The sequence below is a fragment of the Corythoichthys intestinalis genome, chromosome 19 (genome assembly GCF_030265065.1).
Source record: "Corythoichthys intestinalis isolate RoL2023-P3 chromosome 19, ASM3026506v1, whole genome shotgun sequence".
NCBI lineage: Eukaryota > Metazoa > Chordata > Actinopteri > Syngnathiformes > Syngnathidae > Corythoichthys > Corythoichthys intestinalis.
This window is the reverse complement of record NC_080413.1, coordinates 34215796-34232500: the sequence shown is the minus strand read 5'-3', so window position 1 is coordinate 34232500 and position 16705 is coordinate 34215796. Positions and strand designations below refer to the sequence as shown.

Below are 16705 nucleotides of genomic sequence, written 5' to 3'. Positions count from 1 at the left end.
TAGGAAGAGACCTGAAGCGATGTCATCATTGCCAGCTTTGCCGTGCCTCGGACCTTCTGCTGTCCCACGGAGCCCCAACTCATTCACACATAGGAAGCGGAAAGCGGCAGCCACACTTTTGACATAGTAGCGGTTTTCTTCAAGTCGTGTCTTTCCCCCGTGAGTCATCACCTTACCGTGGTGGAGGGGTTTGCGGGTCTCAATGATCCTAGGAGCTATGTTGTCTGTGGCTTTAAGCCCCTGGTAGGGTCACCCATGGCAAACAGGTCCTAGGTGAGGGGCCAGACAAAGTATGGCTCAAAAAGACCCCTTATGATGAGCAACATAAATGAACCCCAGTTTCCCTTGCCCGGACGCGGGTTACCGGGGCCCCCCTCTGGAGCCAGGCCTGGAGGTGGGGCTCGAAGGCAAGCGTCTGGTGGCCGGGCCTGTCCCCATGGGGCCCGGCCGGGCTCAGCCCGAAAAGGCAACGTGGGTTCCCCTTCCCATGGGCTTACCACCTGTGGGAGGGGCCAAAGGGGTCGGGTGCGTTGGGAGTTGGGCGGCAGCCAAAGGCGGGGGCCTTGGCGGTCCGACCCCCAGCTGCAGAAGCTAACTCTTGGGACATGGAATGTCACCTCTCTGGCAGGGAAGGAGCCTGAGCTGGTGTGTGAGGCAGAGAAGTTCTGACTAGATATAGTCGGACTCCCCTCCACACACAGCTTGGATTCTGGTACCAATCCTCTCGAGAGGGGTTGGACTCTCTTCCACTCTGGAGTTGCCCATGGTGAGAGGCGCCGGGCAGGTGTGGGCATGCTTATTGCCCCCCGGCTTGGCGCCTGTACGTTGGGGTTTACCCCGGTAGACGAGAGGGTAGCCTCCCTCTGCCTTCGGGTGGGGGGACGGGTTCTAACTGTTGTTTGCGCGTATGCACCAAACAGCAGTTCAGAATACCCACCCTTTTAGGAGTCCTTGGAGGGTGTGCTAGAGAGCGCCCCCTCTGGGGACTCCCTCGTTCTCCTGGGGGATTTCAACGCTCATGTGGGCAATGACAGTGAGACCTGGAGGGGCGTGATTGGGAGGAACGGCCCCCCCCGATCAGAACCCGAGTGGTGTTCTGTTATTGGACTTCTGTGCTTGTCACGGTTTGTCTGTACCGAACACCATGTTCAAACATAGGGGTGTCCATATGTGCACTTGGCACCAGGACACCCTAGGCCGCAGTTTGATGATCGACTTCGTAATTGTGTCATCGGACTTGCGGCCGCATGTTTTGGACACTCGGGTGAAGAGAGGGGCGGAGCTGTCAACTGATCACCACCTGGTGGTGTGTTGGCTCCGATGGCGGGGGAAGATGCTGGCCAGACCTGGCAGGCCCAAACGTATTGTGAGGGTCTGCTGGGAACGTTTGGCAGAATCCCCTGTCAGAAAGAGTTTCAACACCCACCTCCGGCAGAACTTCTCCCTTGTCCCGGGGGAGGTGGGGGACATTGAGTTCGAGTGGGCCATGTTCCGCACCTCCATTGTTGAGGCGGCCGATCAGAGCTGTGGCCGTAAGGTGGTTGGTGCCTGTCGTGGCAGCAATCCCCGAACCCGCTGCGGGACACCAGCGATAAGGGATGCCGTCAAGCTGAAGAAGGAGGCCTATTGGGCCTTTTTGGCCTGTGGGACTCCAGAGGCAGCTGACAGGTACCGGCTGGCCAAGCGGACTGCGGCTTCGGCGGTCGCCGAGGCAAAAACCCGGACATGGGAGGAGTTCGGCGAGGCCATGGAAAACGACTTCCGGACGGCTTCGAGGAAATTCTGGTCCACCATCCGGCGCCTGACGAGAGGAAAGCAGTGCACCATTAACACTGTGTATAGTGAAGATGGTGTGCTGCTGACCTCGACTCGGGACGTCGTGAGCCGGTGGGGAGAATACTTCGAGGCCCTCCTCAATTCCACCGACACGCCTTCCTTTGAGGAAGCAGAGTCTGGGGACTCCGAGGTGGGCTCTTCGATCTCTGGGGTTGAAGTCACTGAGGCGGTTGGAAAGCTCCTCGGTGGCAAGGCTCCGGGGGTAGATGAGATCCGCCCGGAGTTCCTAAAGGCTCTGGATGTTGTAGGGGTGTCGTGGCTGACACGTCTCTACAACATCGCGTGGACGTCGGGGACAGTGCCTCTGGATCGGCAGACCGGGGTGGTGGTCCCCCTTTTTAAGAAGGGGGACCGGAGGGTGTGTTCCAATTATAGAGGGATCACACTCCTCAGCCTCCCTGGTAAAGTCTATTCAGAGGTGCTGGAGAGGAGAGTCCGCCGAGAAGTCGAATCTCGGATTCAGGTGGAGCAGTGTGGTTTTCGTCCCGGCCGTTGAACAGTGGACCAGCTCTACACCCTTGGCAGGGTCCTCGAGGGTGCATGGGAGTTCGCCCGATCAGTCTACATGTGTTTTGTGGATCTGGAGAAGGCGTTCGACCGTGTGCCTCGGGGAGTCCTGTGGGGGGTGCTCCGGGAGTACGGGGTACCGAGCCCCTTGGTAAGGGCTGTTCGGTCCATGTACGACCGGTGTCAGAGTTTGGTCCGCATTGCCGGCAGTAAGTCGAATTCGTTCCCAGTGAGGGTTGGACTCCGCCAAGGCTGCCCTTTGTCACCGATTTTGTTCATAATTTTTATGGACAGAATTTCTAGGCGCAGCCGAAGCGTTGAGGGGGTCCAGTTTGGTGACCTCAGCATTCAATCTCTGCTTTTTGCAGATGATTTAGTGCTGTTGGCTTCATCAAGCCGTGACCTCCAACTCTCACTGGAGCGGTTCGCAGATGAGTGTGAAGCGGTTGGGATGAAGAGCAGCACCTCCAAATCCGAGACCATGGTCCTCAGTCGGAAAAGGGTGGAGTGCCCTCTCTGGGTCGGGGATGAGATCCTGCCCCAAGTGGAGGAGTTCAAGTATCTTGGGGTCTTGTTCACGAGTGACGGTAGGAGGGAGCGGGAGATCGACAGGCGAATCGGTGCAGCGTCTGCAGTAATGCGGACTCTGCACCGGTCCGTAGTGGTGAAGAAGGAGCTGAGCCGAAAGGCAAAACTCTCGATTTACCAGTCGATCTACGTTCCTACCCTCACCTATGGCCACAAGCTTTGGGTCGTGACCGAAAGAACAAGATCCCGGATACAAGCGGCCGAAATGAGTTACCTCCGCAGAGTGTCCGGGCTCTCCCTTAGAGATAGGGTGAGAAGCTCGGTCATCCAGGAGGGACTCGGCGTCGAGCCGCTACTCCTCCGCGTAGAGAGGAGCCAGCTGAGGTGGCTCGGGCATCTGGTTCGGATGCCTCCCGGACGCCTCCCTGGAGAGGTGTTCCGGGCATATCCCACCGGCGGGAGGCCCCGGGGATGACCCAGGACACGCTGGAAAGACTATGTCTCTCAAATGGCCTGGGAACGCCTTGGGATCCCGTCGGAGGAGCTGGTTGAAGTGGCTGGGGAGAGGGAAGTCTGGGCTTCCCTGTTAAAGCTGCTTTCCCAGCGACCCGAGCCCGGAACAAGCGGAAGATAATGGATGGATGGATGGACAAATACCTTGGACGATGCTCGCCAACATGTCATCCTTCTCCAAACGTATACTTCATCAGTTTTAGGAAGAGACCTGAAGCGATGTCATCATTGCCAGCTTCGCCGTGCCTCGGACCTTCTGCTGTCCCACGGAGCCCCAACTCATTCACACATAGGAAGCGGAAAGCGGCAGCCACACTTTTGACATAGTAGCGATTTTCTTCAAGTCGTGTCTTTCCAACCAACAGGCAGTCCACAGTTTCCCCTGTAGCTTCTCTGGTTTTGTGCTGAGTCCATAGAGTGGAAGCATGCACGTGGTTGCAGCTGGACACGTGCCGCTGGAAGTATTTGCCTCGATCGAGAGCTGCCTTCCAGTTGTTAAAGCCGGTTAAGGTGAAGACGACGTCCCTTCGGTTAGCGGCGCTACCGTATTTCCGTCAGGGGAAACAAAAACAGGCGTCCCGTACAGCAGAGTACTCCAGCCAAGGTCGTGTGCGGTACCAGGCAGGATGGAAGGATCTCCATGTCGTACCAAATGCACACTTTGGGTAGCTAGCCAGTGCTGGCTGAGATGGTGCATTGCCATTCAAGTCACTGGGTAGCTTCGCAGGCTGCTTTGGGGCACCACGTGTTGGCGTCGGCACGGGAGAGGTGGCCGCGGTAACAACCTCAGCGTCGGTAATGTTACCTGACGTGTCCGATGTACCAGCAGAAGCTTCGCTGACACGCCTGTTAGTCCAGGCATGAGAAGTGCTAGGCTTTTGAAAAGGCCTGAAAAATGGATGCATTGGGATTGCACGGCAGTAGATTTCCCGACGTCAGCTTCAGCGAGCTGCTGGGGGGCAAAATGGCCGAGTTGGTGCCGTTGAGAAAGCAGTGTACAAAAACGACCGCCCTGGGGCCGGGGCTTTACTTTGGGGTCAACGGCCGGTGTTGTAGCACGTTAAACGTTTGTTGCTTTTAGGGGGCAAGGCATTAAATTGAGGGAGCACTGCACCCTATTGCCCCTGCGTAGAGTCCGCCCCGGCCAGAACGGTCAGGAGCGCAGTTCCGGTATAAGATTCAGGGCCAGAACGCAGTTCAGGTATAAGATTCAGGGCCAGAATGCTGTTCCAGTACACGGTGCTTTGATTCCGAAAATATGACAGCAACTGTCAAAACGCTATGTAAAAAAAAAAAAAAATGCTAAGCTGCCACACATGCATTTCAGCTCCAAGAAGAAAACAATCTACCAACATTAGATTTACATACACAAGTGTTAACAACAAGCATAATTAAGTGCTTGTGTAGCGTAATCTGTTTCCATTTATTTTATTCCACGGACGGCATGGAGATTTCCCCAGCTGCTGCAGTTATCCGAGTCTGACGATGATGAGTCATGTCAATGTGCCAATGCACGCAGCAAAGCAAAACCCCGCCTGGACTCATACTGTATATCCGTTCAATTGGCTGACATACTGACATGTGATCAGCAGAGATGGTTAGCTCTGATTGGTTCAAATGTGCATGTTTTCTGGAACGGCAAAAAAAAAAAAAGCTTGTTGAATTGATGCGACAAAAGAAAGGGCAACGCAACATAAAAGGCATCAAATCTTTAAGAGCAACGAAAGAGTTTAGGAGGCTTTGTTATCATATTTAGTTTTATTTGCTCTGATGGGGAGGTTCAGAACATCTTAGCTGTCAATGTGCTCTTGGACTTAAATTTGTTAATTTATGTTAGGCTACTTATTCATTTCCTTATGATTTAAAAAAGTCAATGTTTGCGCGATCTTCAAAATATATTCCATGTAACTCTGCATAATATAGTCATTTGTACTTATTTTTCTGAATGAAAAAAAAGTAAATATTTATATTAATTTCAATTTGAATATATATCCTATATTCTAAATTAGTTAAAATTGAGATTTGGCATTTAGTATTTGAGGAAATGAGGGAAAATAAAAATTAGGAGATGGAGGCTGGGGTTATTGCTGTTTTTGTTAACTTTTATTTTGCAAATCATTGAAAAAATACGATTTTGAATGAAAAATAAAATAAAATTTCTGGCTCTGTGGCGACCTTCACGTTGGGGATTTCCGGCAAGAAATTCTAGCCACTTCCACCCCTGGTATTACGACTTTGACATGTGAAATACATAGTGGTGACGATACCACTCATATTTCATTCTCGATTAATCATGTTGCCAACAAGTGAAATATGATTTTTTTTTCTCTTTTTAATTTTAATTTATCCCCTTCTTGCCAAATTTATCACATTTGATACACTTAAAATTTCATGATTTTGAGACTAATTCAGAATTTTGAAATATCTTTCCTAAAAAAAAATGGCTGCAAGTCAACTCATGCATCTGCAGGTTCCATGAGAAAAAAAAAACAGGAATTAGCCAGGGTTATAGCTATTAGAGCGCTTATTTCACATTTTTTTCCTTTTTTTTACAAATTTGGAAAAAAAGGTTTCATTAAGACCTTATTTTTCAAATTTTGTGATTCTCTGACAATTGCTTCATATTGCAGGCATTAAAGGGTTAGAGCTACTTCACCTTATTTTACTCAAATGAATCAAACATCGCCCCACAGTTGGATTTGTTTACTACCTTCACAGGATCATATAATTTATGATCATGAATAAGTCTTGCACATGAAGATAACAGACTGCTTACTACTCATCTCTTTCACGTGCCCATCATAAATCAAATCACTATTCCGTCCTGCAGTTGATTCAAAGTTCATTTTAAGTCTCTTTGAAGGTGTTTACTCTTAGTGAAATTCAGCATCAGGATGTTTGGAGTACTTGTATTGTTTGGTTTTATTTCTCTCATATCATCACATAGTGTAAGTATCTGTTTTCACATTTTTTTGTGGGGGACATCTACTAAAGTGTAATACATTGCTTTTATTATTTGCAGATCTCCATTTCACCTATAGTACATGGTATGTCAAGGGATTAGCTTGTTATACTATTATATAAAATGCTTGTGCGTGAAAAGGCTGGTGGTGATTTCTTGATGTTTATTACAGAGGTGTATGAGAATCACGAAGATTCGAATCCATTCTTCAACTATGGTGAGATGCAATTATTGAGACTGATAATGCATGATTTGGCTGTTGAGACAAATTTGAATGTGCTTATGTTTTATCCGCAGGGTCAGATGTCGATCTGTTTGAGGGTGATATTTTTGTCAAAGTGAGCGGTTTGGAATTTTTTTTCTTTCTTTTTTTTTTATTATTTAAACATTTTTGTGTGTGTTAGTTGTTCTTTCTTCCTTCATCTGCCATTTCTCACAAAATTCAGGAAGGAAGGAATGCCCTGAAGGACAAAAGATACAGATGGAAGTTTCCAATACCATACATTTTGGGTGATGATTTAGGTATGTCCCCGAGGTGAAAACTAACGCACCATGACAAACTCAATAATCCTTCCAAATATGTTCCAACTGTCATATTTTTTAGAAGTTGTCTCTAAGCCTGGTTGTTGTCGTGATAACGGAGAAAAAATATTTTAAAATGTTTAAAAAGAAACAAAAAATCAGTTCTTACGAGCACATCTATTTTGTGGCGTCAGTTACACCCACACAAGTGATAATGACAATTAATGACGTCACGAGGAAGAGCAGAAAATCTGGGATACTCGAATTTGAATAGCTGAAAAAATATCAGTAGTAGTCTGAAAGTAGGGATGCATTTTTCCATGTAAATGTCCTAATCCGTTACAAGCCCCCCAAAATTCGGATATAAATCTTTTATAAAGCATAAAAATGCATCAAAACATGTAACACATACATGTAGATACTTGAACAATAAACATAAAGTCAGAGTTGTGCATAATGTAAAATTAGAATATAGGAAAAGGTCAAAGTTAATATACTCATGTAAAGCTATCGGCACACGAGGGCCGAATGAAGAGGACGCTGGGATACACACAAACACATAGAGTTGAGGTCCCTCTTAGCCAATTGGATGCCAGGAATGCTAGGCAATAGCCAATGGCAGAACTGCTATAAGTATGTTAAATTTCGTAAACTCTGGGAGCTGCTCGTATCATCCCTAATGTATTTTTTCCTTTCGTATCCTGAAATTTCTTTCGTAACAAGAGGCAATATTTTCCCGCTGAGGCGTGTCTTAACCTGAAAATTCTGTATGTAGAGGCGTTCGCAAGTAGAGGTACTGCTGTATTGATAAAATGTCTTTACACATGTGAGGCCACTTTCTGGAAATACAGGTTTTTTTTTTTCTCCACTACTACACACCATTAAAATGAAAGTTTTTTTCCTCCCTGTTAAATAAACACTAAACCTAACACTTAAAGCATGTTGAAGTTACTGTATAGATTGTTATATGTACAGTAGGCTTGCCACCCGTCCCTTGAAATACGGAATCGTTCCGTAATTGGGAGTTAAAAGTTGCGTTCTGTATTGAACCAATAGGGAACGCAGTTTATTCCGTATTTCACAATTGTCCCATGGGGTGACCCGCGGTGCGCCCAGCCCATGCATGTCTGGCACACACACAAACACACACCTTCGCTCATGAGTGAACACTGAGCCAACAATAATGAACAAAAAGGGCAGGAGATATTAAGACAGCAAGATAGTTATCTGCCTGCCCACTGCTGTCTGCCCTGCACTGCGCTTCACTTCCGGGTTCGTTGCCTAGTTACCTTGCTCGCTCTGCTCAGTGCACCGCCTCGCGCATTTTCAAAACAAAGATGTCTTCAACACCAGACGCTCAGGACACCCCACCTCATCCTCAAAAGAGGAAACGTCTCCAAAAAATAGACTGGAGCGGGAAGAGGGTAACCCGTGGCTCGATAGAGTCACTGATGATTATAAAGCGAACTGCAGGAAAGTTTTTGCAGTGTCTCACAGAGGTGTAAACAGCATGCTGCAGAGGACCTCCACAAACGGAATATAAGATCCCAGAAGAGCCTTCGTAACAATTCTTTGTACCTGAAACATCCCCTGAGCTTGATTTGGTATGTTATTATACTCTTGTATATGGATAACATATAGGCTATATTTATATTTACCTTCATACATCTTGCATTGACAGGAGCATAGCTAGGCTATTTCAGTTGGTACTATGGTTGATTATTTTCAGGAATGTTGATTAAAAAAAAATTTTTTTTTTAAACATGTATTTATTATCAATCAAAATGGAATGAATTTATGTACCCATAATGAACATATTATTTTGTTTAGCTAACTAATGCTCCTTATTTGGAATTATTCCTAATAGATTAACAGCAAATAAACACTAAATAAATAGTCCTACTGCAAATATATACTATCTATTGATTAATAGTGATACCAAAATTAAAGCAATAATTTGACATCATCCCACTCCTACCCTCTAAATTACTGCAACTGAGGTGACACAGGTATAGCACACAGTAAAACGTGGCCAGAGCTACAATAGTGCTGACTGTGGACACATGCTCAATCAGAAGATTTTTATGTAATTCCAAAATGGTAAAGAAAATGACTTTGGGGAGAACAAAGCAAGAGGCACTGTTGAAACAAGTCCTGGGTCCAAAGGCAGTGGGTGATGTGCTCAAGATCTTAACGTAACCCATCCCATTCTCCATACAGACCGATTCCTCGAATAAATTGAGCAGGGAGATGTTTCACCTTGCTGTCCAGTACTTCAGTCTAGAGTCTGTTCACCAACAAAATGCTGGACTTCATAATGAATGCAAACAAGTCAGCTGCTGGAATTGTAGCTCTCCTGGAACATTCCCTTAAGAAATTTGGCTTGTCAATGGGTCACGTGACCGGATTCAGTGCTGACAACACACATAGTGAACAGTTTAGTTTTCTCATCTAAAAATAGATACATTTCTATGCATTTTAGGAGTTTTGGGAATGCCCTTTTTTTTTTTTCCCCCGTAAGGCTTTGGGCGTGAGGGGGGCGTCCCTTATTTCTATTTCTGAAAGGTGGCAAGCCTAATGTACAGGGTGACACCCACCACCCCCCACCACCCCAAAAAAATTAAGATGGCAGACATGAATGAAATTACAGAATCCCAGCTGAGATGTTGCAGTAGTCAATGGGGAATCTGAACAGCAGATTTCAAGATTACCATCAGTTTCTTAAATGTCATGTTTTAAGGTTTCAGTTACAATGAATAATATTTTACTTCCATCACTCTTGGTTTTATTGGCTTGTTAAAAAGTTTCCATTTGGTGTTTTTTGTTTGTTTGCTTTTTGTTTTACCCTGTACAAGTCACACCTGGTCATAAATTGCTGACCTAAACAAAAGGTGGAATGAAATGCAAGTCACAGATTAAAAATAAAGTCGTTGTAGTTTTCAGTTTTAAGCAATGATACTTTGACTCACTCCTCAGATCTGAACGCCAAGGGTTGCGTACACCAGGCTTTTGAGATGTATCGCCTCAAATCTTGCATCGACTTCAAGCCTTACGAAGGAGAGAAAACCTTCATCAAGTTTGAAAAAAGAGGAGGGTATGACTATACTATACTATACTATTGGTCGAAATTTTATCTCTGTAATTTATGACATTCTGTTTGCTACAACAATTAACACATTTACCGAACAATTTCACAGTTAGAATTGAAATTTCATTTCTATAGCCGTCAATGGCAGTGAATTTTAATACAATCAGTCTGTAGCATAGTTCTTTCAAAGTAAAAAAAAAAAAAAAGATAAAATGTTACCCTTTTTTAGGTGTTTTTCCAGTGTTGGGGACCAGCAGAACGGTCAGATTCTGTCTTTGGGCTCAGGCTGTGACCACAAGGCGGTGATCGAACATGAGCTCCTCCACGCTTTAGGCTTTTACCATGAGCAGTCTCGCACAGATAGGGATGATTATGTGGACATATGGCTTGATCAGGTTCAATCAGGTAATGTTGCAGTTCTCTCAAAACTAGGATATCTACTGGACTGTCTCAGAAAATTAGAATACACAATATTCTAATTTTCTGAGACAGTCCTGTATATTGTTCTATGTAAAGGACGTCAGCCAAGGTCGGCCCCCCACATTTTTACCACGCCAAATCTGGTCCCCTTTGCAAAAAGTTTGGACACCCCTGCTTTAAATGGTGGATTAATGTACAGGACTGTCTCAGAAAATTAGAATATTGTGTATTCTAATTTTCTGAGACAGTCCAGTACATTTGAATTGATAAGAAGATCTAGGATCAGTCCTACGCGTGACATTTTAGGGTGATTTTTGTTTTCATACAGGACTTCAACACAATTTCAACAAATATAATGACGATTTCATCACAGACCAAAACACGGCTTACGACTACGAGTCCATCATGCATTACAGACCTTTCTCCTTCAACAAGAATGAGTCCATTCCTACCATTACCACCAAAATCCCAGAATTCTACAATATCATTGGCCAGTACCTCGACTTCAGCAAGCAGGATACCTTGAGGCTCAACAGGATGTACAATTGCTGTAAGTACAGTACATTTTGGTCAGTAGTTGGTAGAATTTTTGCATTTAATAATCTTTTGTTGCTGCTGCAACTCATGTCATCTGGCATAACAATATATTCAAAAGTACTGCACTGGTTGACTAGACTTGGATTGATCAGGAACAATACAATATTTTTCGGTGTATTAGTCGTACCGTTTTCCCTAGTTAGGTTGGGCCAGGGCATTATTCTTAGGTGCTACTCACATGATTTTTTTTTTTACAATGACAACAGTAAGAGTAAGTGGAGTTCTTCATAAGTGATACTGAAGATTAATTCCTTAATGGATTTAGTACTGATCTGAAGTGAGATCAAGAGTTTGGTGAGCAAATCGTTATCTTATATTGCAGTTCCACTTTACTTATCTGATTACTTCCTAATATGTTCACAAATTTCTACTTAGCCTGTTGTTCTCCATTTTATTACAGGTGTATGTTGTTGGTATCTGATAATTGTGCATTTTTTCCCATGGGTTCACCACCTGTGGGAGGGGCCAAAAGGGTCGGGTACTCAGTGAGTTGGGCGGCGACCAAAGGCTGGGACCTTGGTCGTCTTGCCCCCAGCTAGGGAAGCTACTTCTTGAGAAGGAGTCTGAGCTGGTGTCTGAGGCAGAGAAGTTCCGGCTAGATTTAGCAGGACTCGCCTCCATACACAGTTTGGTTTTGGTACCAATCCTCTCGAAAGGGGTTGGACTCTCTTTCACTCTGGAGTTGGTAAGAAGCGCAGAGCAGGTGTGGGTAGTATACTCATTGCCCTCTGGCATGGCGCCTGTACTTTGGGGTTTACCCCAGTAGACAAGAGTGTAGCTTCCCTCCACCTTTGGGTGTGGGGATGGGTCCTGACTGTTGTTTGTGCTAATGCACCGAACAGCAGCTCAGAGTACACGCCCTTTTTGGAGTCCTTGGAGGGTATGAGGAGAACAGTTCCTCTGGACACTACATTATTCTGCGTGGGGACTTCAATGCTCACGTGGGCATTGAAAGTGAGACCTGGAGGGGCGTGATTGGATTCGTTTCCAGTGAGGGTTGGACTCTGCCAAGGTTGCCCTTTGTCACTAAATTTCTAGGCGCAACCAAGGCGTTGAGGGCATCTGGTTTGCTCGCCTCGGCTTTGCATCGCTGCTTTATGCAGATGATGTGGTGCTGTTGGTTTCATCAAGCCGTGATCCCCAACTCTCACTGGTGAGGCTTTCAGCCGAGTGTGAAGTGGTTGGGATAGAGGTCAGCACCTCCAAATCCGAGACCACAGTTCTGAGTCCTCAGTCAGGAAAGGGTGGTGTGCCCTCTCCGGGTCGGGGATGAGATCCTGCCCTTAATGGAGGAGTTTCAGTACCTTGGGGTCTTGTTCACGAGTGAGGGTAGGAGGGAGTGGGAGATCGACAGGCAGATTGTGCAGCATCTGCAATGATGTGGACTCTGTAAGGTCCGTTGTGGTGAGAAAGAGCTGAGCCAAAAGGCGAAGCTCTCGATTTACCAGTTGATCTATGTTCCTACCCTCACCTTTGGTCACGAGCTGTGGGTCGTGACAGAAAGAAACTGATCCCGGATACAAGCTGCCGAAATAAGTTTCCTCCGAAGGGTGTCCGGGCTCTCTCTTAGGGATAGCGTGAGAAGCCCGGTCATCCGGGAGGGTCGAGCCGCTTGTCCTCTGCGTTGAGAGGAGCCACCATAGGTGGCTTGGGCACCTGGCTTGGATGCCTTCTGGACAGCTCCCTGGAGAGGTGTTCTGGGCATGTCCCATCGGCGGGAGGCCCTGGGGATGACTCAGGACAGGCTGGAGATACTGTGTCTCTCCACCAGCCTGGGAACACCTTGGGATCCCGCCGGAGAAGGTGGTTGAAGTGGCTGGGAAGTCTGGTCTTCCCTGCTAAATCTGCTGCCCCCGTGAGCCGACCTCGGATTAAACGTTAGATAACGGATGGATGTGCATTTTTTGGCAAGTGCAATTTAAACTCCAGTGTGACTTATAGCCTTAAATCTTTGGTACAAACACGTCTATCTTCTCTCTCATCACAGCTGGTCCTCTCACCTTGCTGGACCAATGTGCCTTTGAGTACGCCAGCATCTGCGGGATGATACAAGCGTCTTCTGATGGTGACAACTGGGTCCACACCAAGAGCACTGTTGGCGCAGAAGATCATACTCTCTTGGGGAAATGCAGAGGTCATTGTGGAATACTTTTAAACCAGATTTCTTGTATAAAATTCAAAAGGTTCCGACATTTTACAGATGCTGGATACTACATGCAATTCAGCACCTCAACTGGTAGACCCCAGGAGTCTGCTCTGCTGGAATCTCGAACCCTCTATCCAAAGAGGACACTTCAGTGTCTTCAATTCTTTTATAAGATGACCGGAAGCACCAAGGACAGGCTTGTGATCTGGGTCAAAATTGATGATGGCACAGGCACAGTTCGCAAGATGAAAAAACTACGCACCTTTTACGGTAGGACAAGCTATGTCCAAAATTGTTTTTAAATTAATTTGTATGGAGACAGTATATGATTGGCTTTGCATAAGTAAGCTTGTAATGTTTTTTTTTATCATGCAGGTTAACTAACGTTGAAGTTATATTCTCTCTCCACAGCGGATTCTGATCACACGTGGAAAATTGCACATGTCACCATAGAAGTAGATGTGAAATTCCGTTACGCTTTTCAAGCTGTCCGAGGGAATCCCTCTACCTCTACAGGAGGTATCTACATTGATGATATCAGTCTAACTGAGACACGGTGTCCCAACGCTGTATGGACGATCCACAACTTCTCTCAGATCATGGAAACAGCCAACATATATACTACCATTGACAGCCCTCGTTTCTACAGTCCTGAGGGATACGGTTATGGTGTGCGTGTCAAGCCCTTGTCAGAATACACTGACTACACAGGGAACTATACTGGGCTATACTTCCATCTGGTTAGTGGGGAGAACGACGTGGTAATGCAATGGCCAGCGGTAAACAGACAGGCTACTCTGGTAGTGATGGACCAAGACCCTGATATTTTGTTGCGGATGTCCACTGCCCGCAGTCTTACCACGGATATGAGAGAAGGTAAAGTATACTTTATATATCGCTCTGTGATGAAAACAAAATGTCGTAGACATATTCCGGCCGTATTGTCCAGCCAGTTCACTGACGCGCACACCACGCTCATATTTTTCTATCATTTCCTTCTTAATTTTAATGGTAAACGTAACCTTGACTGGCACGGCCAGACTGTTCCCTGTATTTTTCAAACACTGTGAGAAGAGCCTGGGACCCAGCTCCTTAACCGTCTCTTGAGCTTGAAAGAAATCATCAGTGCAATCAGATTTGTTTATTTGCCTTATTTATTTTGTTCACTCTTGCGCGTCGGATGTCATCGCCACAACAACACAGATGGCGAACGATAGAGCCGAGAATATGTTCCGATTCGCGGTAAATTCAGTTTTAAATGACCAAAAACACATCGAGTCACTAAAACCAACAGTTTGTCTCGCGCTAGCCATGTTGAATTAACTTCTCAATTCTCCGCTCTCCTCGTATGTTTATTTCGATGCGCTAGAGTTTCTTGTCGCTTCACCAAAATCACATCTGCCAGTTGCTGATTGGTCCACTTCGCTGTCTGTTTGCTGTGGCTTGCTTAGCCTTGGAAATTTGATCAGTGAAACGGTTGCCAGACTATCGCTAGAACATCGGTGAGTCTGGAGTTCCAGGCAAACCGTAACCTTGTTCCTTTTTTCACCACCTGCACTAACCTTCTTGAGAACCATGTTGATTTCTCTCACAAGAAAATCTGGCGTGCGTCCGTCTTGCGAGAAATTCTATAAATCCTCATATTTCAAGCATGTCGTCATATGTCGAGACAAATGACAAGTCAAATTTTACGTCGTATGTGGAAAGGATCGTATGTCGATAGGATTGTATGTCGAGGTACTTATTTATTTATATTTTTGCTATTAATCTATATATCTCTTTATATTTACCCAATTCATAATGTTATTTATATTTTAGCTATGGATCTATATATTTATTTATCTACTGACTAATTAATGAAATTGTGTTTTTCCCTTTGGGTTACAGCAATATAGCCATTTAATCAATTACTGTCATTGACAGCCAGTGTTGTTAATCATACTTAAAAAAAAAAAAAGTAATTGCGTTAGTTCCTCAGTTACCTGAATGTAAGAGTAATTAGTTACTTGGCAAAGTAACTTATTTTTGCACAGTTACTTTCAGCATGCCTGTGGCTGTTCATTTCCGCAACAGTTTGCATTAAAAGATAGCTGTGATAGAAATTCATTGTTTTCTTTTGCATTTTAATGCCTTGTAAAACGAGAGGTACGTGACAAACAAAAAAGTAAACATGGTAGTTCCGTTCTTGGCTTGTGTGACAATGTGCCGAAATGCACCGGCTACGAAAAGACCTTCAGCACCGTAGCGTGACTTCTTTTAATGTCAGGTTATTCTTCAATGCGTAGAGCATATTTTGACATAAGCATTTATTCTCTAGAAACAGATGGAACGTTCTTTTGGGACAACCCTACGAAGGTGGGGGAATATGACCCATCCTGTGATTGCTACAGAGGAGGATCACGGGGCTGGAGAAATTTTGTCAAACATTTTGACCTAAGGCGGCGTAATTACCTCAAAAATGATGATCTCATCATTTTCGTTGACTTCGAGGGTGGGTAGTCTGGAGTTTATTTATTTACTTATACGAACACAATAAAAGGCCTCTCCGCAAGATTGTTTGACCAGATATTTATTTATTGTTTTGCAGACATAACACCATTGATCAACACAGAAGTCCCCATTCAACCAACTAAATAGGAGCAACTGGGTTATGGTGACTAGAAAGGTAAAAAAAAAAATTTGAATCCAATTATTATTGCTTGAACATATGTACTGCTTATCTAAAACAATGTGTTTTGGTTTTGTTTTTCTTACTATAGATACAACTATATCTGCAGTTTCTGGGATGTGTTCAGCAATTGAATCAAGGTGTAATCTATCCTGTAAAAATATTTACAGGATACATACATACATTTAATAATATCAAATGCGCAGGTATTGCTAATGTTTTGCCTATTATATTTGCATGATCTAGGTTACAATAATAGTGAGAACATCTTATAGTTTAACTAAATATTTATGTGCATATAAAACTGGTGAACGATTTGAAAAATGAATTTAATGCTGATTAGAACTAATTTTTTTTTTTTCTAGCTCGTAACTTTTTCTCCACAGTTTACTAAGATGTTACTGCTTGCTTTAGTAAAACACAAGTATTAAGTAAAAGAATGCAGTCATGCCTATTTCTTTCATATTTCTTTGCATGTGTGTAATGTTTATTTTTATTTATTTTTTTGTAATAACAAAGCACGCACATACGTAATTGCTGTATTTTTGGCATTTCATTGTAATCAATCAATAAAATAATTTTTCTCAAGATGAATATTATAACTCAATTGCGCTTGGCCAAAGTGCCCTGACTGATTATTTTTGTGGTGATGTGTTTACGAAAATGGTCAATGTTTGATGTGAAGACAAAAATTACTGTATAAAAAAAGGAAAACTGGTTAAGGTTCTGTGAATGCAATTTGTCTAAAACGGCATCATCTGGAACAAAAGACAACACAAGAATTTAAAAAAATGTCAAATATGTCATATATCTGTTGAATTAATATGTACAGTGAATATCTATTTATTAAACAGTTTTTGTTGTGATTAAACTTAAAGTGCACATGACACATGAAAACATGTTTATTTCATATTACAT

General features: G+C 44.4%; 1 protein-coding gene across 4 annotated transcripts in view; it reads left to right on the top strand.

Moving 5' to 3' along the window:
• The window catches only part of LOC130907895 (meprin A subunit alpha-like), a 71870-nt gene extending 55743 nt beyond the window's left edge, over positions 1–16127 (top strand). For 3 of the 4 annotated variants that reach the window (XM_057823409.1, XM_057823407.1, XM_057823408.1), the window contains 13 exons: positions 6407–6431; positions 6519–6563; positions 6644–6684; positions 6793–6868; positions 9845–9962; positions 10186–10361; positions 10705–10926; positions 12961–13107; positions 13174–13389; positions 13531–13995; positions 15437–15610; positions 15707–15784; positions 15879–16127. In XM_057823409.1, the coding sequence (XP_057679392.1) occupies positions 6407–6431; positions 6519–6563; positions 6644–6684; positions 6793–6868; positions 9845–9962; positions 10186–10361; positions 10705–10926; positions 12961–13107; positions 13174–13389; positions 13531–13995; positions 15437–15610; positions 15707–15756 (1755 nt within the window). In that variant the 3' untranslated portion in view covers positions 15757–15784; positions 15879–16127. Of the gene's footprint in view, positions 1–6149; positions 6333–6406; positions 6432–6518; positions 6564–6643; positions 6685–6792; positions 6869–9844; positions 9963–10185; positions 10362–10704; positions 10927–12960; positions 13108–13173; positions 13390–13530; positions 13996–15436; positions 15611–15706; positions 15785–15878 lie in introns of those variants that run through there. The other variant, XM_057823411.1, reaches the window with a different exon arrangement.
• Positions 16128–16705: the final 578 nt, after the last annotated feature.